Source organism: Gymnoscopelus microlampas (assembly GCF_963454915.1).
Source record: "Gymnoscopelus microlampas genome assembly, chromosome: 1".
Classification (NCBI taxonomy): domain Eukaryota; kingdom Metazoa; phylum Chordata; class Actinopteri; order Myctophiformes; family Myctophidae; genus Gymnoscopelus; species Gymnoscopelus microlampas.
The window spans coordinates 29,049,611-29,075,174 of NC_139962.1; the positions used below are offsets into that span (position 1 = coordinate 29,049,611).

The window sequence follows — 25,564 nt, forward strand, 5'->3', positions numbered from 1 at the left end:
ACATGCACGTGCCATTGTCCCCCCTGCATATTGTCTCATTGAAGCGGCCCTCATTGCTCTCCTCTCCTCTGGTGTCTGGGAGCGGTAATCTGTTCCTGAGCCAGCGCTGCTGGGATTAAGCAGCGGCTGGAGATAGGATGTATGCGTCATTAAAGCAGAGAGCACGGCGTTTCAGAGACGAGAGAGAGACAAAGTCAACAAAGGTGACACGGAGAGAGGAGCAGATGAATAACACATATCACATATACGCACGAACGTGAGCACGACCACACAAACCCGCGGACATACCCTCACGCACACGCATGTATGAACCCATGTGCACACAAAAAAAACAACCCACGTGTGGTGTGTGTGCGCGCGCACACGCACGCACGCACCCACCCACCCACGCACGCACGCACGCACGCACGCACGCACGCACGTACGCACGCACGCACGCACGCACGCACGCACGCACGCACGCACGCACGCACGCACGCACGCACGCACGCACGCACACACACACACACACACACACACACACACACACACACACACACACACACACACACACACACACACACACACACACACACACACACACACACACTTCTCTACTCTGGTGTATATATACAATATAATTTCCTGTACCTCCAGTGAATAAGAATAATGCAGTGTTGCTGTAATAAACGTCTGAGGTCTTTTACAAAGCTGCGGCAGTAAAGGATACAAGACAATGTACAGTATAGAAGGCATTCTTGTGGGCAGGCCAGCGGGGTGTGTGGGCTCAGAATACTGAAATAAAGGCACTGCGTGTTTGCTGAGCACTGCAGGAAATGTGCCATTCTTTTACCACCTCATATGAAAGACATTGGATCTCTCGACGTCTTTTGTCAAACGAGAGGGTTGTGTGTACGAAACCACCGCAGCCACAATGCCGGCTTTGCCATAGCCACAACCTCACATGGTATTACACAGCAACTTGAGTGCACAAACACAGTAAAATCCTCAGTGGTCATTTAACACTCAGCGTGTACAAATGTAACCAAAATTAACCATTTGGTTACATTTGTACACTCTCGTTGTTACAAATGGATAAATGAACACTCAGGATTGTACTGTGTAGAACATTTAATTCTCCATCTGAGGTCGAAATGATTTGGACATAATAGTCTCCAATTCAACAAAGGTCCAGTGAAATAATTACATAGGAATGGAGGCAGCTCTTTAGCTCTGTCAACTATTGCTCAATATGATATGGCACAAAAATGCAACATAATATTTTGACCACAAAGTTTGCCGAGTAGCTGAAGCCATGAGATGAATTAACTCTTGGTCAAACGACCTCAATGACATGAATGGATCCAAACAACTCCCTATCTCACGATAGTACTGAGTGACTTAATGAACGAGCTGATCTGAACAGTAAAATGACAAAGTCATCAAAAAGATGAGTGAATTTTAGCATACTTCATTCAAGACAACTAGTCTGGCTAACATCGACTGTGTTGTACAACGAGATGTACCCCTCTGAATGCAGTCCAGAGTAACATTAGCCTTGCCTGACATGACAGACTAAATGTGTACTATCTGCCAGAGCAAATTATTTCACTCTTGCAGATCAATCTGGTTTCCAGGCTAACGTTAGCCAGGCTACAACACCAATTCACCACGCTGTGGTCAGCCAGTCTTCCACCACCTAACCATACCTCACGGACCATTCACCACGGACGAGTACCGGAGGGCCAAAGCTACCATCAAGTGTCGCAAGGGCTGTGAGGAGGATGGAGGGACACCCGAGGTTCTGAAGTACGTGCCTGTAGATGAGGATGTCCTGGACTTTATCAACCAAGCAAACATGCCTTGTGAGCTACCCGAGCTGTTGTGTACAACGATCATTGTTCTGAGGCCATCATCAGTTGACCTCACCAAGATGGACAATTACCTAGGCATCAGCCTGAGCTCATTGTCACCAAGACATCTAACCGGATGATCCTCAACAGTATCTGACCCTCTGCTGAGAAACTCACAGAATGGCCTTTCCAGAGTGCACAACAGTCATGCAGATAGTGACTCTGAGGTGGATACTGGAAAGCATCAGGGAGTGGGACCTGTTAGCGGTGGTCACCTTCATTGACTTCAAAAAAGCTTTTGAAACAATACACCAGGGGAAACTCATGAACATTCTCTGGGCCTATGGTGTTCCTCAGAAGATGGTGAAAATGACAGCGGCAAGCTATAGTCAGACTTGAGCCAAGGTTCTGAACCACTGATGATGAGACTAAAGAGTTTGAGATACTCGTAAGCATCCTACAGGGTGATACCCTAACCCCCTTCCTGAGAATTGTGATGATGGACCGTGCCCTTAGACTCTCCATCAGTGGCAAAGAGGATACACTGGGTTTCACGCTGATCCCAGTCTGCGATTACATCCAATCACGATGACCGACCTTGACTATGCAGATGCCATTGCCCTGGTCTTGGCCCGGACACAGCAGAGAAAGGAAGGACGACTACTGCCAGTAAAAATGGAGAGCAGGACGATCGGCCTCAAGCTCGATGACAAGAAAACAAAAAAACGGCATTCAACACAGAGGACAGAACCATTGCTACTGCCAGCGTGACGGTGCTCAAGGTAGTCGTGGACTTAAAATATCTCGGTGCCTGGACTGCCTTGACGGAACAGGATCTGAAGGTCCGGAGGGCATTTGCCTGGAATTCCTTGTATGGGATGAGGAGAGTGTGGAAATCAGAGATGGGAGAAGACCTCAAGAGGCGGCTGTTCTTGGCTACAGCAGAATCAGTACTGTGGTATGGGGCCGAGACAGACATGGACGCCCACAGTACAGCAGGAAAAGGCCCTTGATAGCGTCTACACCACAATGCAACGAATGACACTTGATGTCACATGGGAGGACTACATCAGAAACGTAGACCTTTATGGGGGGCCTCCTGCGGGTCATGGACTCAGTGAGAGAAGGATGAGGCTGAATTGGCATTAGGTACCCTGAACTAATGACTAGCCCAATGACACTGGGAGCCAACCCAATTAAGGCACAACTACGAGGGAAAGGGGACGCACCACCTACATGGACACACTGCTTCGTGACAGTGGAGCCAGCAATACTGCAGAGCTCCGGACCCTACTGCTGGACAGTAGAGGTCGGCGACCCAGGAGTCCCGAGTTGGTGTCGGCTGTCTAGTCCACACCCTCGCATCGCAGCATGGTCGGCATTACACAAAACAAGTGTCCTTATACCGTATATACTTTAGCTGAGTGCACGAGTGCATCCGGTTGAGCAGTTGTTCTCTCACCTTCCTCTTAGCATCCCGTGCCCTCTCCTGGCACTCGGTGGCCTGGGTACGGCTCTGTGCCAGCTGGGCCTCCAGTTCCTCATGTCTGTGGTCAACCTGGGCTGCACTCTGCAGAGAAGACACCTCCACTGTCAGCCTCTCCACCTGTACACACAAATGTACATAATATTACACATGTAAATAAACAGATGTAAGCGTCAAATGCACACACGCACGCACGCGCTCACACACGCACACACGCAGACACACACACACACACACACACACACACACACACACACACACACACACACACACACACACACACACACACACACACACACACACACACACACACACACACACACACACACACACACTGGGCAATGCAAGATCTCTAACACAGTTAGGACATTTAGAGGCTATCTCCCTCTGTTACTCCAGGGACAAGTACAGAAGACCAATCTTATTGTGACCCAACCCTAACATTGGACAGGAATCCATGGCAACAGGGTCAGTGTGGCTCCCATTCCCCTCCCATTATCCATCCTCATTCCCAGGACTGTAAGATCCCATATTCAGCCACAGGCATATCTATATGTTTAACTCCATATGCCCCTATTCTCTATAGGGACAGGCCAGCTTCCTGAATGGGAATGGCTGTCTTCCCAGGTTAATGGAGAAGGAGCAGAAATGGGATGGGATAACTGGAACCGTGATGGGCGTGCATATATACTGTACTGTATACAAGAGGATATTATGTACAGTATATGCAAGCACAGGCATGTGCCCACACAAACATGCATGCACATGAACATTACTGTATACTATATCATGTACTAACTGGTGTTGACGCAGATCCATGGAAATTAAGAAGAACTACATAAATAAGTACCAGTTACCCAAGCACATATTCATCGCTGATAGTCCAATATGCAAACCCAATTGGCACAGAACAGGGAAAACCCAATGACAGACGAGGACTTAGTATCATGATAATGTTATGTGCTACAGTACAGTATATTCAGTCCTACTGTATATGAATCAGCTTGACATGTGTGTGCTTTGTGTGCAATGCATTGCTTGGATGGACGGACGTATCGACCCTTGTGAGTGTGGGTGTGTTGAATGTTACTTGGACTAGTAATGTATAGAGGTATGTTTGTCAGTGCGCATGTGGACTTTCGTGGTGAATTCTGAAAGCCAGGCTATATATCTGCTCCTGCTTGCATCCCATGAGTGCCTCATTCTCTCGCTCCACCTGCACAAGGCACCATTTGACCTTGTCCAGCTGAGCCAGGAAAGAGAGAAAGGTAGTGAAGAGATGGCAGCATACCATGGAACAATAAAACACACACTATCATCTCACACGTACGTACATTTGCAGAAATGCATTCAAGACATTGGCAATGTCTCTTTCAGAGACCTGCCTCACTGTCTGATTAGCCACTGACCTTCAAAGGCAACGGTTTTGTATAGAGGTACCTGAATCTGATTGAGAGGGGCTTCCAAGGCAACAGCCATGAACTTGAACTTTTATGAGGCTTATTTGGCCTCCAGACGGCTGAATGTCAGCACTGTAGGAGGCATCCATTTACGCAACTCTTTGTACACGTTGAGTTATGTGACATGTTTCTTAAATGTGTTTATTGAAATTATTCAATAAAGAATTTACAAAATATGTATACATGCTAACCTGTGAAGAGATGCCCTCTTGCCTTTGATTGCTGCCTTAGCAAACTGTATTTAACATACCTCTTACACATTGTAAGAATACATTGCTTAATTCTATCACAGCACTTCTATTCCATCATGCAGTACAGCATCACAAAGTAACTTCTTCAAGGTTGCAAAACTGATATATAACTAATTATTTAAAACTTGTGCAAACAAAGTGTATACACATACACACGTGCACACACGCGCGCACACACGCACACACACACACACACACACACACACACACACACACACACACACACACACACACACACACACACACACACACACACACACACACACACACACACACACAGTATATACACTGCATATGTATAGTTTATGCACAATTACAAAAATGGATAAACATGATACTGTAATAACAACATTCTAATACATCATGACAACTGAAAGGCACACTAACAAGTTTTTAGTTTGTGAAGGATGCAATTACGATGCAATGCATAATTGGAAGCATGGAAATGAATGGTTAGTCAGAAGGAATTGATTGGATGAAGAAAGGAAGGATGAAAGGGACAGTGTACAGTACAGTGTAGCAAAGGTACTGCAGAGCACTGGAGAGCCAGTCTCAGAAAATAAGCAGCAAATGGTGCAGTCAGTGATACTGAGAGCGTGCAAGCGAGTCATGACACCTCAGGTTGTGATTCAGCTCTGTGGACAGACTCTGCCTAAAGACATAGCAACAGGTGACACAGACACCGTCAGTCAGCAAGGTGTGCAATTCCCATTGGTCAGTTCTCTAATGGAGCTGGCAGAAGGTATTATTCTTAAGACAATCTCCAACAGCCCATTCATCACTCATCTGTGTGGCATGTATTTGTCTCGCCAAGCTATCTGAATAATTAGCTGATTGCCATGATGAACGTTTATTGTCTGTCTACTCTACTGTACTACTCACACAGTGCATACATAGTTAAAGCTCTATAGCAGCTCAGTAAAATCCTCAGTGTTCATTTAACTCAGAGAGTATAATAATTAATTCCATTCTCAAATGCTTTTCCAATGTCTGTGCTGCCTTTTTATAGCATCACACATTCAAATACGTATCTTCCTGCTTGTCTGATAATCCCTTCTAGTCATAATTATCTACAGTAAAATATTTTATAGCATGATACTGTATGAATCAACTTTAAACAATGCAGTCAAAAATATGAGATGAACAAATTAAGAGTTTAGCCCTCCCATCTGGCTAGAGACAGGGTAGAGACACAAAGCAAGAGCTAAGGCCTGTTGGCAGATCCTGGGGCTGCCAGTGAGTACTGTACCTGAGCGTGCAGATCCGGGGCCTGCTGGGACTGACTCTGGAGCCGCTTCTGGAGTTGCTGGACACAGCACTCTGTCCTCTGGAGCTCCAGCTGTGTCTCCTGCCGTTCAGTCTGCAGCTGAGAGATCCTCTGTTCCTGGAGGTCCAGCTATTGAACCACAAGAGAAGGCAGGGCAGCAATAGGAGGAGAAAATCAATCAGTACAATCCTATCCGCTTTTTGCTCAGCCGAACTGACTGCTAGTAAAGCTAGGAGGCACCGTGGCGTCCCTGCCGAACAGATACAAGCCACCCAGGACCTTTTCTCCCAGGCCTGGCAGTTTATCTGCCTATACAGACTGTTTTAAACATTTTGTTTAACAGTTGTTTAAACAGTTTGCCATTTTCAATGGAAAAACACTTCATGGCTACAGAGAAGCCATGTTTTATTTTAAATTATAGCAATACGTCAAGAATGTTCAACAAAGTCTAGCTTTCAATTTTACCAAGATTTCCCAGAAACACAACAAACAAAAAAGAAAGAAAAAGAAAGAAAGAAAATCTATCATTTTCATTATGTGCATTAAAAACAAACTTAACCAGAAATGAACAAATATGTATTAACATCAACATCAATAACATCAGATCATATAATGTCAGTAAACATTTGCCAGTAGTAGCTCTGGAATTTCCAGTAATCCCATTACAGACTGGGACCAGTGGTGGCCTGGCCAGTGTGCACACACCAACAACAACAAACTAACTAATTAACACCATGCCATGCCTTGCTAAATCATAAGAGGAGGAGTTGGGGGGCACGATGAGAGAGAAATGAGAGAGAGAGAGAGAGAGAGAGAGAGAGAGAGAGAGAGAGAGAGAGAGAGATAGAGTGAGAGAGAGAGAGAGAGAGAGGGGAGCGAAAGCGAGAGAACGAGAAGAGGAGGGAGCTCTGGAAGAAGGAAAGGAAGACAGAAAAGGAAGAGGAACGGACCTAGGTACTGGTCCATTTGGACAGGGGCTGTAGTCCAGTCAGTGTGCCTGATGCGGCTGCATCGTCATCATCATTATCATCATCATCATCATCATCATAGTATAGGAAAGATAACCAGGCAACATGGAGACCCTGACACATCCCAGGACAGGTCTCCAATCAAACATCTGCATATGGGCAAACATTCCGTGCGTCCAATAAAGCCAATAACGAAACAAAACCCAGGTTTACTTCCATCCTTGCACTCGTTATAAAAGCATAATTGCGGCGTCCTCGTCCATTTTTGTTTCTTCTTGGAACGTCAAATGAAAATGCCTGACGACTGCCTCATGAATTAAAAATAAAGATTATGCGGGAATGCATTTCACGGGATCCCCTAAAACGTGGCTCATCCTTTAGCACACTCTCTTTTCTGTGCGCGATCCACACCGATAACCCTGGTCTCGCTTTCTTTCACTCACAATCGCTCCCTCTCTCTCTCTGTTCTCCCCTCCTAAACTGATCAATACTTCATTTAAATCATGACATTAGCACACTACAACTGGAAATAAAATAGAGAGATGGAATACAAATGAGCTTCGTATGTTAAGCGACGTGATGACAGACATTTATATTTCAGGACTTAAACAGATCTTTTATATTTTTATCAAAATAACAAGAAAACAAAGACAGAAGTAAATGTAAGTGTGCAGGGAGGGGGGTTGTACTGCTATTTTGATTTCAGCTCCTGTGCATCACGCTGATCAATAGCACATTTAAATCCTGGCTGGGGAGAGCTATAGCTATCAGCGATATCTCCCCGTCATCAGACGAAAAGCAAACACGCTATCCCAATTATCATCTCAAATGACCGCCATCGAGGGGGCCACAAGTTGGATGCTGATGGAGGCATATTTCATATTTATTCAGCAGAATTTTCACATTAGCACCTGAGCGCATAATTGCTTAATATATATGCACTCGCACACTTTTTATCTATTCACGTAATTCACAATGAGCACAATCAATACCGCCCTCTCTGCACACTGCCCCGCGCTCGTATATACGTTTGCGTGAGATCATATAATAAGCTGTCCCTCCCACCCTCGCCCCCACCACCTTCAAAACGAACCCGGTTAATTTCCTAGCGCTCATTGGAATTGCGAAGCAAGAGTGACTGGCTAATCTTCCCGTTCGTCATTAATCCTGGATATTTACCTGAGCACTCTGGGAATCACGGGCCTGATGAGAGAGCAGGACGTCTCGCCGCAGCCTCTGGATGGTCTCGTCCCGCCGAGATAACTGGGGGGAGGGGGGTGCGCGTTGGGGATGGTGAGGGGGGGGGGGAGCCGATCAGGTCAGGTTTTTCCCGTCCCGAACACAACGGGCGAGCAGAACAGAGGCGAAGACAGGAGAGAGCAGAGAAAAGGAGGGGAGAACAGACTGTAAGACCCAACACTAAGGCGGGATGTGGAGAAACAGAGTCGAAGCGGATCACTCTGGGAACATGCACTTACATATAGCCTGGCGCCAATGTCAACCAATGAGCAATTAGGCAGACAAGAGTAAAGTTATTGATTGGGGGGGGGGGGGTTCAGGCTCTTTTTCTCAGGGCTAACTAGCCTGCCTAAGGTTGTGTGATGGCTGTGCGGCTGTAGACTGCAAGACAGGGGGAGTCAGTGGAAGAGGCAGGGGGAGGAAGGGCAGGGCAGGTTTTTCTCTCCACAGGCCTTGAGCTCTCGAGTTGGGCACTGGCCATTATCATTTAGGCTGCTATTGATCGCCGCAGGCTAAATAAGCCTGCATCCTGAGCAGTCACACACAGCAGCAAACACAATAACAAAGACGCGCGGGTGCATGCAAACGTCCAATCAGAGTGGCAGCATGGCAGGCAAACAGCTAATGTTACTCATACACTGCCAATACTTGAGCATCTTGTAGCATATTATGGGTTAATGGGAAGATCATGGGAAGTGCTATACTGTAGATTTAGCTCCTAAAGTCTTGCAGAATATGCAATGGCATTGCAGTTTAGCCACATCTGCGAGATCTGCTTATTGACGTTAAATATAATTGCACTTAGTAGTACACGATACCATCAAGAAAACCGAATGCTTTTACATTGATATGAAACATTTCACAGGCCTTATATTTAAGATGATATGGTATATGAATACCGTAGATCAAGGTAATTATAGTTTTGCATTTTTCGTTAGTTTTTATTCGATCTTTTTTTGTTTGTTTTAGATTTCAGTTTAGTTTTAATACGTTTTTAAAGTTGGTTTGCTAGGCTTACTTTTAGTTTAGTTTTGATAAGTTTTAATGTTGGTTTTAGTTCTTTAATGCAATTTGGGGTAATCAGGGGCGAGATTCAAAAAGGTATGAAAAATAGGTAGAATAGCCGATCTACAGGCTATTTTCTCTATTTTGGAAGATATTTTAGCTGATTTCATATCCACCCAAAATATTAGACTTCTGTTGACAAAGACTAAACTATGATTTTAGTTAGTTTTGTAAACACACAATGCAGTTTCAGTAAGTTATCGTTTTTTTGTAATGCCTGTTATTTTTTATTCATTTCAGTTAACTAAAATCTTTTTGGGTTTTTCTCCCTGATTGCAGTTTTCATGCAATGGATGAGTGTCAAGTGATTATTACCTCAACCTTAAGCTCATCAATGCCTCTGGTTGCTTCAGGATGTAAAACTGGATGTGACACATTTGGTTCACCACTTCCCTGGACATAAACAAAAAAGCAAAAATAAATGGTTTGTTAGAGCTAGACTCATTGCAAGATCTCCAAGATCACAGTAATTCATGGACAGATATAAAAAAAGAAAGGCAGCACATGTAATCATGGAAATAAAACAAGGTAATTGATGTTTGACATGAGGTACAAAGAGTAGAAAATCCTAGTGAACAGCTCACAAACTGAGGAAGATGCAAACACAAAACATGTTAAAACATTAGCAGAGATTATTCCCACTTTCCATGTCTTATATTACAATAGAGCTATACAATAACCTGGATGGAAGGCACAGAAAATCTCCACCCACTCATTTCAATGAAAGTTGCTCACCCAGCGCAAGTATCTCTGTTGTGGCCTTCTGAGCCAATATACAGTAGCATGCGAGGTTTGAGGCCATGGAGCACGCGCATTAGTGTCCTTAATGGTGCATTCCCACCAAAAGCGACAACAAGCAACAAGCAAGTGACCTGCTATTCATTTCCAATGGGTAATGGCTACACTGAGCGACTTGGAATGTTGTGACGCCTGGCCACAACTTCGCAGTTTTTGGCGACCACGGGCGACAAACGAAAGCTAAAAACATTTTGCGTTATACAAATGAGCAGCAACTGGTTTCAGGGGACAGCGAGCGACGGCCAGATGTGTTTGTAAAGTCATTTTTTTATTCATACTGTACTGTAGGTGAACAGCTTCTGAATTTTGTTTACAAAATGTTAAACTAGCTGTTGCAAATGTGAAATGAATGAATATTGAATTTCTAACCTGAAATGTTATGAGAAGCTACAGTATTTCTGGTACTACCATATACTGGAGGTGAAATATAGATTGTTTACAGAGAAACCTACTTCAGAACCACCAGGGACACGTCAGCACCACTGGCTGCTGTAAGCAGAGCTCTCCTCCCCCAGGGACACCCGGAGCTCAGTGTACCACAACTCCACTAGTATCAATTTTGAATTATAAAAAGCTGATAGAAAACACACATCACCTGTTGGGGTGCTGGGTTATGATAGGATCATGAAAAAGACAATATAGAGAATAGAATCTCACACAATCCGTGTATGAAATGTATACTGGAGCATAATTTCGATTAATAATGATAATGAATAATGATGTTCGATGAATAATTATGACATATGGTCACTAATTCCACAGTTTATTCATACGGTAGGCAAACTTGTAACAGAACATGCATAGCCTACCTGTATATATACATGTATACAATACATGTATATATACCTGTGTATACATGTATACAATACATAGGATGCAATGTAGCCTATGCTTTGACAGCAGGGAATATTAGAATAACCCTACTCACACGGCATGCTAATAATGTGAATGAAAAAAATATTGCCTCTACATACAGTATTTCTCGCTCATCAGGGGAAAAAATTGGTTGTCGTACTTAATATGTATTTAATATCGCTTCCACACAAGCTCCTCAGTTCTCCACTCCAAAAATAAAGCTGGATGCAATGACTAAGTAATTCACTCCCCTGTCGTCGCTTTTGGTGTGAGTGCTTTTTAGGTTTTGGCGACCACGACTTGGCGACACACAGTGACAAAATCACTTTACGGTGTGGCTCCTAGGAGGCAAGTCTAGGTCCGTCTTCTTTTTTCTTTCGTCTATCATCGTTGAATGTCCAACACAGTGTTGTGTAGCCACGCCCTAGTCTCTGGTCCCACTTGGAAGAAGCCGGCCTCTGAAGGTGGTCTGTTCAGGGGACAGGTGGTGATTATGTGTTTTGCAGTCTGCTCAGGCTCGCCACACTTGCATGCTGCACTGTCTGCCAAGCCCCACTTCTTCCTAGTTGACTTGAAGCAACCGACCCCAGTACGCAGGCAGCAGAGTCCATTGCCGGCGTGGTAGATCTTCTCCTATGATGCCATCTCCCGGGTCACTGATGTAGTGGTGGATATGTGAGGTCCTCAGAGACAGAACGGAGCATCTTTTGTGACGCCTGCCTGTGTCTGTCTGTCTGTCTGTCTGTCTGTCTATCCAAGGCTAATGTCGCAAACCACTGCACCAAATGTCTTGTGGGTAGTAGGGCAAGAAAGTAACTGCATTTTCTCACATAATGAATCATTTCTTTACTTTATTTTACAGTGGTTGTCAATGGATGTCTGATTAGGCTCAAACTTTTCCCAAATATGGAGAAGACTGACATCATAGTACTGATTTCATAAATAAGTCCGAGATCCACATGGAAGCCACTTCATTTTAGACCCCACTTGTGCGTCACTTGTAATAGACCGATTCCTGCTGCTCACACACTCACACATAATTTATATGCAGAGATTTCACACATTTATAGTAGGATCATGTTTTTTTGTTAGTCTTTTTTAAAGATATTTTCGGGGCTTTTCTGTCTTTATTGGATAGTGCAGTGGAACAGTGACAGGAAACAGGGAAAGAGAGACGGGGAGTGACACGCAGCAAAGGTAGTCAGGCTCGGGGATCGAACCCATGACTCGCTGTCAGCCTGCATTAGAGTCTATATGTGGCATGTGCCTTAGGCCATCGGCACCCAGGATCATGTTGCTTTGTGTGACATGCTGATGAAGTGTTATTTATTTATGTTGAATTTTCATTATGCAGCGATTAACATATCAGTACGACTTGCTAAACTAGCTGTCACTTGTATACTAGGCAACATAGCATAGTGTCTTATGGTGCTTTATAATGACTGTGAGCAGCGAAGGTCTAGACTGCCTTTTTATTGTGATTGACAGAACGCCAAGGTAAATAAATGGCTGCTGCCAACAGCATTGAAGATTTGGGCAAATTTTTAAACTAAAAGCAGACAAATTCACATCGCTATAGTTGGCGCTGTGATCCATCCTTCACTCATCGCTGGATGGACTGGGTTGCTCTCTAGCGGAGCTAGTATGACGTCACAGCTACCACATAGGCCGACAGACAGAATAGAGCAAGAATTATATATTTTTTGAATAAATAATATATTAAGTTTGAGTAGGAGTGGTGTTACTATACTTTGCTTTTTGGGGGGGTATTTTTTTTGTTTCCCACGCAGAAGACCCAGGTTTGAATCCTGGGTGTTACATTTGTTGCCCAATTTGAGGAGGCATTTGCCCATGTCACCTATAGTATAGGAGCCATCCTTGCCAAGTCAGTTGCATCTTCACCTGTATAAATCAAGGTCATTGTTACATTGCACAGTGATAGGGCACCACCATCAGTGATTCAGTACAATGGCAGGCACATTAGGAGAGGTACTGTTTGAAACATGGTCAGGGACTATGTATATACTGTATAGTATATACTGTATACTGTATAGTGTATACAAATACATACTGTAGCTGTCTATGATGTTCTTTATTCTGAGAGAATCGACCAGATTATAATGTTTATTATCTGTGTCTGAACAGAATGTTCTGTACAGAAATGTGACTGAATCAACTAGCAGTTATACAGTATAGAAAGGCAATGTTTTGTCTCCCTTTTCTGTGGTTTATGCTTTTTATACTGTATACAGTCCCTATTCTTTGGCATGTTGGAAAATCAATTCTGATATTTCCAAAGAGAGAGACACAATAATGAAAGGACAGATAAAAAAAAAACCTCTCCAAGGTGATTGCTCATTCCTTGCAGCTTCAAATGGCTCGGCAGCAGAAGGACACCTTTAATATTCGGACTTTTCACGTCACTCTAGGCTAAATCCCTAGCAACCACCATAGCAACACACTCTGACTTCAACGTGAAATGCATGGCAAATTCCCTCCTGCCATCAAGCAGAGGAGGGAGGGATGGGGAAGGAAGAAAAAAAATTAAAGTGGATACAAGAAGCAGACACGCCACACAAATGCTCATTTCAATAATCACACTTGAACATCTTTGTGACATGTGCGAGCCCAAGAAGATGCACTTACAGGACGAAAAACATGCATCTGGGACAACAGCAGAATGACGCATGCAAAATGCTGAAAAAGGTGCAATTGTGATACACAAAGATACATTTGTAAGGTTCTCCTGCTGCACTGTCTGTCTTCTCATGGAAGCCAAAGAGACAATAGCCAATCTATATATCATCTGGGAAGATATAGGGGAAATATGTTTGCCTAAGCAGTTGTGGGTGCGTATGTAAGTTTGCGTGACAGCATGCATGTATGCAAGTACCATCAGGGCCATGCTTGTGAATGGAGCCTGGGTGGCGTGGACAAGAGCAGGTGGGTGCACATCTGTGCCTCTAACCTCCTCAGAACCTCCATAGTGATTTCCTGTACCACAGTAATGACCCTTTAAGTACGCCTCTTCCGTCTGAAGCTCGGGGTACCCTCACATCTGGTTTACTCATCAGGAAGATTTTTGCTCGCAGAAGCTGATGAGTCCGGTCAAACTTCGTTAAGTTTAAGGCTGCAGTCCAGTGGTCCCTGGTGACACACTACATGGAACAAAGCTCTCGCCTGGCAGAGACTGGTGGGGTCACAAATTCACAATGGTCTTTTACTGCCTCATTTGATGTCTCCTTACCCCCCCCCCCCCCCCCCCCCCCCCGCCCATTCCTATACTTCCCAATCTCAGTTTAACTACGAGGGTCCAAAATATGGAATTCTCTGCCATTACATTGTTTGGATATGTCTAACCAACCAATATTTTCCATATGGGCTGACTATATAAGCTGGGTCCAAACCAATATTGTCCAATAAATCCAAAGGCCTAATATTTTCTTGTCATCATTTGTGTGTATATTCTTTACTTTTCTTGTCTTATGAAAACTCTAAATCACATCACATGAGTGTATAATCTTAATCTGTTAGTAATAGTGTTGTGTATACTTGCATGTATTGAATAGTGAATTAATATTCTTGTGCGACGTGTGCGCGCGTGCGTGTGTGTGCGCGCGCATGCGTGCGTGCCAGTGTTATGATTGATTCTTAGATTTGTGTAATAGATAGGTATTTACAGGGTGAATTGTTGTAAAGCACATGCTAAACTATGTCTCTGTTGGAATATGTCTCATACATATTTAAACTGTGTAGACATGGCTGTAATTATTTCCTATATTAAGCTGCCAAAAGAATGCAATTTTCAAGCCCCCTGGTGGATTTCATTTGTCAATTCTCCTTCACTTTCACTTGCTAATTATATACTGTAACCTTTTTTTAATGTTGTATATGTGAAAATAAAGAAACGGTTTGATTTGCTGGAAGCTTCGATTCTGAGCAAAACACCTAACTTAATTTATATTCTATCACATATTCTCAACAAGTTTAAGTTGTTCCTGGATGGGAGAAAGGGTAAGTAGCACTAGAAGCAGTGTCGCAATGTTAGTTTGGAACGTGATCAACCCAGCTGCGTAACAAGACACAAAATGATAACTGCAGCAGCTAGCATGGGGCGCATGGATGGCAAGACAGCAAAGCTAACATTAGAAGTGATCCTCCATGAGATAAGGAAATTGAAAGAGGAGCTAGTCCGGAAAATTTCTGAAAAGGCAGAAACAAAAGCCAACTGAGATCAGAAATCAGTGTGCTCTTTCTTTCGTTCTTTCTTTCTTTCTGTCTCTCTCTCTCTCTTTCTGCGGACAGCTCCGCAATTTATTGTCTCAGGCCGAAGACGTGACAGAGACTATGTTTTGCACCCTGTCCGTCCGTTCGTATGTGCCCGACTGTGGACAGCTAATCTCTGGCACCGTTGGCCCGATCGACATGAAACTGTGCACAACACTCTCTGGATGCTAGAGCAGAACCTCTGCCCCGAATGTTTGACATGGGCCTGTTATAGCGCCACCAGGGGGCTGATTTTTGCAAGACTTTTTTTTTTTTACATTACTCCTACAGAGTTTGTCCAAACATCACACAAAACTGTACACAGTATCTCTATAGCCATTAAACGAAACAGGTCTTTCAGATTTTTCATATTCCATTAAGATTGGCTTCCAAAGTTTGCACGTTTTGAACAAAATGCCTCAAATCATGAACACAGCGTGCGATTGCCGTGAAACTTTGCACGAACATTCCCACTAGGCAGGGAAGAAATGCCACCCTTTTCACATTGTCCTGTTATAGCGCCACCAGGAGGCAGATTTCGGCAACACAAATATTACTCCTACAGATTTTGTCCAAACATTACGCAAATTGGCACACATTATCTCTATAGTCATGTGATCAAGACGGATCTGTCCAATTTTTCATATGCCATCCTTGCCGAATTCCGAACATTTCTGGCCCACAATAACCAACCTGACCTAGCGGAGACCTGTGCTCCGAGGAGCACTTTTTCTAGTTTTCTATTAGTTCTCCCTGAACTCCACTTCATGTGTAGTCTCTAGCCTTGTCTAGTCCACAGTTGTTTGTCTCAGACCAAGGACCACAATGGAAATAATTCTCACGACTTTGTTGTGTTTATATCCTTGACGTTTCTCTGTAGCAGAGTTTTTCTTTTATGACGTCTAATAAATCAAATCAAATCATCTGTGGTATCACTTCCAAAATTCATCAAGTACAAAATGAATACATATAATGCATCATGACGTTGATCACTAATTCCTTAATCTTCCTGTATCTGTCTGCCTGTTTCCCTTTTATGCCCATATGGAGATCTCTGTAAGTCTGTATCTGTCTATCCATGTCCCTTTTATGCCCATATATGGAGAACCCTGATGTCATCCTGCCACAATAATTGACATGATTGAATGTGGAGGGTCTCCAAGCAGACACATGGCCCAAATAACTCCAAACTTTTCACTAAAATTCCTCAATATTCCGCCTCCCAGCATACCTGCTTCCCATACCGTTCCTGTACTTGCAGGATGTACAATTAATATCAAACGCATTATGCCCGAATACTTCGCCAGCTCGCTTATACAAAAGGCAGACCTGGCAACGCAGGCTACGCCAATCATGTGTGAGAGATCTACAGGCTATGGGGCAGAGACGCTATGTGCCACACACCGTATCTTAACAACAACAAAAGTGCTAACTCTCATTGTTCGTGTCATGCAACAGGACTTTTGAGACGGCCATGCCCAAAATAGGTTGCCTTATTCGGATACATGCATGTCACTGCCCGCCCTTGCCGCTTCTATGAATTTTTATTTTCAAATAGGCTCTGTCATGATTAATTGACCACATATATGAAGTTAAACAACTAAATTCTATCCGAACGATATCTTAAAAGTAAATTCCGTGCCTCAAAAAATAAGTTAGAGAGCGTTTTGAAGTTTTAAAAGAGAGGCGAAAACAGCGCACAAAAACAATGGCTGCCAGCCATTCCATTTTGGTCGGCTGCACTTGGATCCATTCGGGTTCACTCGAACTCACCACCTGATTGGCCAAGTTTCGCTGTCAATCACAGAACGATGAGCGAGGAGGGGCTTTACCAGGCTAAGGACGCTGATAGGCTCGTCCACTTGGTGGACGACGACAAAAAGCCAAACAAGCCTTCATGCCAGACTCATTCCTGATCAAATGGAAATGAGATGAGATTTTCCGGAGGGAGGGACTTTACCAGGCTAGAGATTGTACACATGTATAGAAGGAAAGATAACCAATCCCACACCTCAACCATAGCACGACAAAATGGGACTTCTAACTGGCCGTGGTTGGCCACACCCCATCCCCCCAACTCATTTGGTGAACTCAAGCCAATGGTATCTGTGAACGTCTTGTCCTTCCGTTTTCGTTAAGTGGCAGGTAGATAGGGAAGTCAATCTCAGTTTGGGAGTCTTGGTTTCTTGATGTTTGTCTTTGCATACAGTCTAAGCACACCAGCATTTCCGAATTAATAGTATTTGTCTCCTCTCTCCCAAGCGCCTTCTTTTGTTTATTTGCATTTGGCTTTTTGTTTCTTTATGTTCCACAATACAAAATAGACCTCACCATACTTTACATTTCATCCACTCACCTACACTACTGATTTACTGATTGTCACTTCTCATTGCATTAGTTATTTACTTTTTTGTAATATAATCTTGATCATTTTTCACTTGTCTCTCCATATATATTATGGCCAAGAGCCAACTCAGTAATATGCACACAATTGTTTCAAATTTGTATTTAACACCAAGTTCAGGTGTCAGTTTGCCAGGTCAGGGATACACTTTCTGTGCCATTTGGTGGAAATGAAAATTATTCTGTGGTAAACTAAGAACCTAAATTTATTTAATTGACAACAAGCTACTGTATGTGCCCCAAATATTTGGTTGTGTAAATATGCTTTTTATTCCAATTCCAACTTGTCCACAGAACCTAAAAATGCTATAGAAAATTATAAACTCAGTCAATGTCGGTTTGTTCTCAGGCACTCAAAAAGAGAGAGGATATCTCTTTAAAACGCAGAGAAAAGGTAAACCCAGACCCATCCACGAGTATTTATTGCAAGTCAGGGCAGAGACACACTCACTTAGGTGCTCTGAGTAGCTATTAAACAAGTGTGGAGGTGACCTCTGGTTTTAAGCGGCCGTGTCTCTGACAGGCAAAGCTGCAGAGGCCACCATAAATGGATTTCCGAAAGTTTCATTCAGGAAAATAAAAATGGAGGGTAACGGAGGGAGGGCATGCACGAGAGCGAGCACTGCTTGTATCACATGCTGGACTGGATGAGTGCTTCCAACTTCCTGCTCTTTTTTCCAAGGAGGAATCAAATGAATGACCATGGATTCAAGAACAAACTTAAGCAAAACAATATTTAGAGGCACATTTCTTGGTCAGTTCTTTTTACAGTGAGCTGGACTGAGCAGATCTCTGAATCTCTGAAATCAATTGTTAAATTATTATGACCATGGTACTTACTGTATGACAAAATATATGTATATATTTTTTTTTTTATCATAGATTATATGAAGGTTCAATACATTATTCAAAAATGACTGACAGTTGCAACCATAAGCTCAACAACCATGCAAATGTTTGTAGCAGCTGCTCTCTGAAGATGGCTGCCTGTTCAATTCATTTTGCCACAGCAGACACAATGTGGCCACACTGCAGTACGTCTCACATGAAAAAAAAAGAAGCAAAAGAAAAGAAAACACTGTAAATTTGAATAAAAAACAGAAAACACGGTTAGCTAGACCCTTTAACCTTTGAAGTGACAGGGGCTTTGTGAGGGGGAGGCTGAGGAGGCTCAAAAGCAGGTCCTGAATCAGCTAGATTGCATGCAATCTTAAATGCAATTAATGAACCCCACAAAGGCGGATTATGCTGACAGGATTATTTTCAACAACAATGCAACACCCGCTGCCAATTACACACCAGCAGGACCTCAGCTCTGCTCTTCTGCCGGACCACAAGTAGTCATTATGCCAACATACACACAGTAAATCTTGAGTGTTAATTTAAGTGTACAAATGGAACCAAATGGTTCCACACCGATTTCATTGTGCATGTAGTCTCACTCCCTCTGTCTGTCTCTCTCTCTCTCTCTCCCCCTCTCTCTCTCTCTCTCCCCCTCTCTCTCTCTCTCTCTCTCTCTCTCTGTCTTTCACACACACACACACACACACACACACACACACGCACGCACGCACGCACGCACACAAATGTACACTTTCTAATTCAAGCACACAACAGCTTTCTTGTTGGCACTTACAAATCACTGGCAAATTATATTCTTCTCAAATACTTAACTAACACTTTTACTGTAACTGACCTCTTCTACACTTTTCAACTCAAGTGTCATTCAACAGGTTCTTTCAGTGGAAAATACATGTTTTTTGTTGAGCGACTTTTGGCAAACGGGCCATGCCGGTGCCATGAAGTAAAAATACATTTAAAAAAGGAAATGTGTTGTCTTTCACTCATCTCTACCTGTCTGTTGTTCCATACCGATTACTGGTGTTTGTGGTTCCCATCCAGCCCTGTCCTCTCTGTCTGATCTTTACTGAATAGTGTGGTGCCAGTAACTTAATCAGTCCCCTGAACTTTGCAGAAGACCGGAAATGTTTGTCTTACTTCACCGTTTGCTCTTACGCCTCTGACAAGGATCTCAAACCGTCTGCAGTCAAATGAGAGCTGTCTGGCATTTCTCGGGGCAATGTTAAATCAAATTAGTCAAAGCAATGTTAATTTCAAGCAGCATTTCATTAAAAAGGAAAAGATAATCAGCACCAAAGACTCCATGTCCTTCTGACTAATCTAATAATGCTCCGTTTGTTTGCTTTAATCACATTTAACGATTAAGACGCAGAGACATGGCTAAGTCATGTAGACAGAAGGATCTCATAATCTGCCTGTCATGGCCGCCTCCTGATTTCCTGCCATTCGTCACAGTGTAAATGGTGGAATGGGCGAGTGCTGTTTGAACTGCTGGCAGAGGGTTTTGTGAGGTGCACTTGCCCCAGGATAGTTCTTGCTCATCTTCAAGGAGGGAACAGGAGAGGTTGTATCACTTTCCCTCAAAGGCTATGTTCAGACTGGCAGTGCAAATCCAATTTTTGGCCGAACCAGATTGGAATCAGATTTTTTTATCAAGTCTGAACAACCAAAAAACACAACTGTTTTGTTTTTTTGCTAATAAGATTTGAACCACATACCTAGGTCTAATTTCTAAAGGTGTTTCTCAGTCTGGACACTCGGACACTGAAGCCTGATTTATATGTTATCGTATATGTATCGCTCTCTTAAAATAGCTGAGAGCCCACAATTAGTGAGCTTGTATAGATGGACTATTTTCTGCGAGTGACACAGTAGTCATAGGATAGAGTGCAAGTTTCAGCATTACTCACATCTATGTTGTAACGGAGTTACCGCAGCAATCAATGCAGATTGACAATGTCTGAATAGACAAATCCGATCTGATCATTTGCAAATAATAGTAGCACATTCAGTCCTAAAGATCGTATTTAAGAAACAAATTGAATTTTTCTGCAGTCAGTCTGAACATAGCCAAAGATCTGCAGCATGGAACTGGGGCCACTGGAAGACATGGCTCTGAAAACTGAATTCTGGATGATGAATGAATTCTCTTTTTACAGCCAAGTAGTCATTCATATGTCATGGTAGCCAAGTAGTCATGACATAGTTGACTGACATTATGATATGATAAAAACCTGATATATTAGTTTAGTAACTGCACATAATGTTGGCATGTTTCTTGTGAGAAGTACTCCAGCTGAAAATGTAATTCTATACTGTAGGGCAACAGAATAAGTAAATAGGAAACGTCTTGCATTGTGAATAAGCTTTGCTCGCAAATTTCATTAAATTTCAGAATTCCAGATATGCTTCATTCTTCAGGATAACCTCCAACACTGAGGGGTTTGAAGGTCTTTGGTCCTGTGCTGTGCGTAGGTCTGATTACTGAATTCCATGAGGCAACCATTTTGTTCACCATGTTGAGTCTGCTGTTTGTAGATTTATTTATTTATTTTTGTACTTTCTGCTGCATAAAACAGGAATTCATGCTGCATATTTATCTCCGTGACTGTATGGGGGAGACTTTGCTGAATAAGGAATGGGGGGAGCAATGAAAACACTTATTATATTAAATTTGAAGAAACTCGTCAGATCTTTTTCCTCACTCTGGGAAAAAAATAAAATAATAAAAAATAAAATAATTCATTCCTTATCAGTTGTTGCGATCACTTGAATGGAATCAATCAATCGCGTTCCGCTCGGCTTTCCTCTTCTTTGCTCCTCGTTTCCAAATCCAATCTCTTCCGTGTCATCTCGCCGCACATTTATAAGAGCCCGGCTCTTGATTATCTCCCTCCCTTGCCGGCGCTCCCCGCTGCAGCGTGCTCCAATGTATTAAATTAAATGAGGTGTCTGTCCAGGTCACCCCCCCCCCCCACCCCCACCCCCCCCGTACTCTCACTGCTGGTAATCAAGGGAGGGGACCCCTCCCTGGCGGTTTTGTGGCGGCCCAGCTGCATAAATTAGCATTAATCAGGGCCTAGAAAGAACTGCAGGAGGGAGGGAGAGAAGGACTGAGGAGAGCATAGAGACCGCAGCACAACGTCACACACACACACACACACACACACACACACACACACACACACACACACACACACACACACACACACACACACACACACACACACACACACACACACACACACACACACACACACACACACACACACACACACATACACACAGCTAAAACCTGACACACAAACAAAAGGCTACACCTCCTCATGGCCGCGGTGTCTTCTTTCTGTACATACCCGTCTCTCTCTCTCTCTCTCTCTCTCTCCTTCCATACTTGTATCCCTGCCCAGTATTTCCACTGGCTTATCTCCCACAGACAGGCCTAACAAATGCTGTGAAGAGTAAAAAAAAACAGTGGCAGCTTGGGCTCTGGCAATTAATGAATCATAGATGAGCTTTGCGTGAACACGGTTAAAATAATCCCACTGCTCATGTTCAAAAATACTGCAGGGTGCTAACTTCTTTGTTCCTCATCAAATATTGACTTGCGATTTGCACATTTGTGCCAATAGTGAATATATTTTGGTGGCGACATGTTTAGTACTGCCTTTATGAGAGATTTCAATCTAGGAGATCTAATTAGGCCTACATAATTACCCAGGGTACACACACGATTATCTTGTCATAATACAGCATTGCACATATGATGTGCTCCATTGTTTGTGTGTGTATTGGGTTGATTGTGATTGTGTATGACAAACTGTCAGAGTAACATGCTGATGTACAGCATATTGTTGCTCTTCTCTGCTCCCCTGTGATCATCAGTGATAGCTAAGGCAATTACAGGAAAAATCATCGCATCACTTCATTCTGCTGCACCCTAACTTTAATTGCTTAATGCATCCTTTACTGCCGCACAGCTCCGTTCCTCTCGCCTCCTCCTCAACCCCCCCCTTTCTCATCTCTTCCTCCAGCACCTCATTTACCGCTGACTTCTTCTTGGTAATTAAAGCTGAACTTATATATATAAACCTACACATCAGATCCACTTCACGATTCTCTACATTACAGTATAGGCTAACCGTTATAGCTGACAATCAAATACTCCATCACCTAAATAGCAGTACGAAAAAGGACATTCTCTATTCTGTGGTGCCTGGTAGTGTACTGGATGCTGTTTTCTATATGTGAGTGCAGTAACATGCAGGCTTGTGCTGCATACTATGTGTGTTGGGAGTTTTTGATGTGCCCATATTTTTCTTTCAAATGTGCCAAAAAAGAGGGCATTGCTGTTTGTGGAGGAAAAATGAGACCGACTGATCCAAATCAGCAACCCCACCCCCTCCCCAAAACCCAAAGTCCCCCGGGAGAGTCCCAAAAATACACCCCGAGCACAGCAAAACAAATATCATTAAAGTCCTGGCAGGGCTGGAATAGAAATAGTGCTTCTGCATAAAACCTGATCCCATCTGTCATAGACTGACAAAGAACCAAAAACACCCCGTTTTATTTGCATGGCTTTCTGGACAGGTCCTCACAAGCCCACCATTCTGTCAATAATGTTAAAAACACTTCCACATCACTATTGCATTTATGAGAAGGTGGACTGGGTTATAGTTCAAGCACTTTCACGCAAAGGAGAACTATTGAAGGACGAGATGTGTGTACGACCAAAAATATATCACTCATTACCAATGAAATATGTGGACTGGAATTGAACAAAAACACTTCCACTATCCAACTACAGCACACGCGCATATGCACCCCTACACACATGTATGTATGCATGCTCAAACACCAACACACACACACACACACACACACACACACACACACACACACACACACACACACACACACACACACACACACACACACACACACACACACACACACACACACACACACACACACACACACACACACACACACACACACACACACACACTCTGTAGGCACAAATCTGCACTCAGCCATTATTCAGCTGTACTCCTCCCTTGACAGCCGCTCTGGGAGAGGTTATTATTAAGCAGCAGTCCAGAGCCTGTGCTTGAGCAGCAGAGCACAATAAAAATTCCTTTTCTTTAATTAACTTTTATGGCCGGCGAAGAAGAGGACACACTGACACCTGTCTTATGCAGTGCTGAAGATTATTTCTTTTACCCCCTCATCTGTGCATGTAGGTATAAAAAGGTGTATGTGTGTGTGTGTGTGTGTGTGTGTGTGTGTGTGTGTGTGTGTGTGTGTGTGTGTGTGTGTGTGTGTGTGTGTGTGTGTGTGTGTGTGTGTGTGTGTGTGTGTGTGTGTGTGTCAGCACACTAGCATGTACAATGTGTGTGTTAGTCTGCACAGAAATAAGACTATAAGCCAAGATGGCACATATTCGGAATGTCCAAAGCTGACTGACAAAACGCTGATGGAAAAAGCTGAAGAAGAAGCAACAACAACAACGTGACTTTCACATTCAGAAATATCAAAACAATCTACAGTATATAAGTGATCTAGATGTCAATTTGGGCGATGCAGGGCCCAGTGATTGCCACCCAGGTCACCACCCACGTCCCTTACATACTGAAGTGAACAGTCACTCAATGTGTTTTCAGAGAATCTAATCATGCTGTTTGTTCCCTGAGTGATCCACATGGCAAATGGCTATATCATCTACCTCCTACTCAGACACATGCACGAATGTGTGTGCATGTGAACACACATAGACACGCATATACATGGCCTCCCGGACGAGGCGTGAATTGGATCATCTGAAAATAACCAGGGCTGCAAAATTCTAGCAATATTCAAGGTGGAAACTTTCACACAACCTTCTAATAGAGAAAAAAGAAAATAAAGCAGAAAAGTGTGCTCCTCGGAGCACAGGTCTCCGCCAGGCTGGGTTGCCTAACCAGGGCACACTTTGCTCATAGCCACTTGGAGTGGGATCTGAAACTATACATCTTGATCACATGACCCCAGAGATAATGTGTACCAATCTGTGTGAGTTGTGGACAAACTGCTGTACTACTCAAAGGAGTAGTAGCAAAAAGTGTGTTTTGAAGAAAACGCACTATGGCAGAAAATGTAATCTGTTACAAACAGGGCCTATAAGTTGTGTCATGATCCAAGGAATCCAGGGGAAAAGGATGTTGTACGACCTACGGTTCACGAGGTATAGGCCAAAACGTGAAGTGGGCTGTTGTAGTGCCACCATGAGGAGATTTGACAAATTTGGGATGGAGGTTACAACAAATGTATGTTGCTATTTACTGTACATGGCAACAAGAACCCCAAGAGAGGTTCCCGTCCTGAAAGGTATAGTTACAAATAGGGGTTTCCGCCCAAAATGGGTTCTAATGGGATTGTCATGTTCTAACCAATAAACATGCCATTAGACCTAGTTCTCTATTAAAGGTATCTCCCTTGGACACAATGTTCTGATGTAATGAAATGTACCAACCATCTGCAACCATAACATAGTAACAATTTATTTTAAAAGCACAGCAGAGCTTTACTGTAGCAGCATGTGAAACAATCCTGGCTGAACTTCACACTAAGGTTACTCAATCAACAGCTCTGGCAGCCTACCATCTCTCGTACTAATAAACAAACATTAATTAAAACACATACTAGCTATAGACTATAGCTAGTGCTGATAGGAGCAGCTACTCATCTTGGCTTTGTTCCATCTTCATCTTGTCTTGCGTAGCTATGATAAAAGAACAGTTGTAGAGAAACGGAAATTAAATCTGTGACAGATTT

At 43.3% G+C, this 25,564-nt stretch overlaps 1 protein-coding gene across 1 annotated transcript in view; it reads right to left on the bottom strand.

Annotated features, from left to right (window-relative positions):
- Positions 1 to 25,564, bottom strand: part of pmfbp1 (polyamine modulated factor 1 binding protein 1) — a 177,305-nt gene that overhangs the window by 69,164 nt on the left and 82,577 nt on the right. The window contains exons 5-8 of the mRNA XM_084061712.1: positions 9,884 to 9,961; positions 8,444 to 8,527; positions 6,279 to 6,425; positions 3,295 to 3,438 (exon numbers count right to left, since the gene is read on the bottom strand). Of these exons, the coding sequence (XP_083917838.1) occupies positions 3,295 to 3,438; positions 6,279 to 6,425; positions 8,444 to 8,527; positions 9,884 to 9,961 (453 nt within the window). The remainder of the gene's footprint in view (positions 1 to 3,294; positions 3,439 to 6,278; positions 6,426 to 8,443; positions 8,528 to 9,883; positions 9,962 to 25,564) is intronic.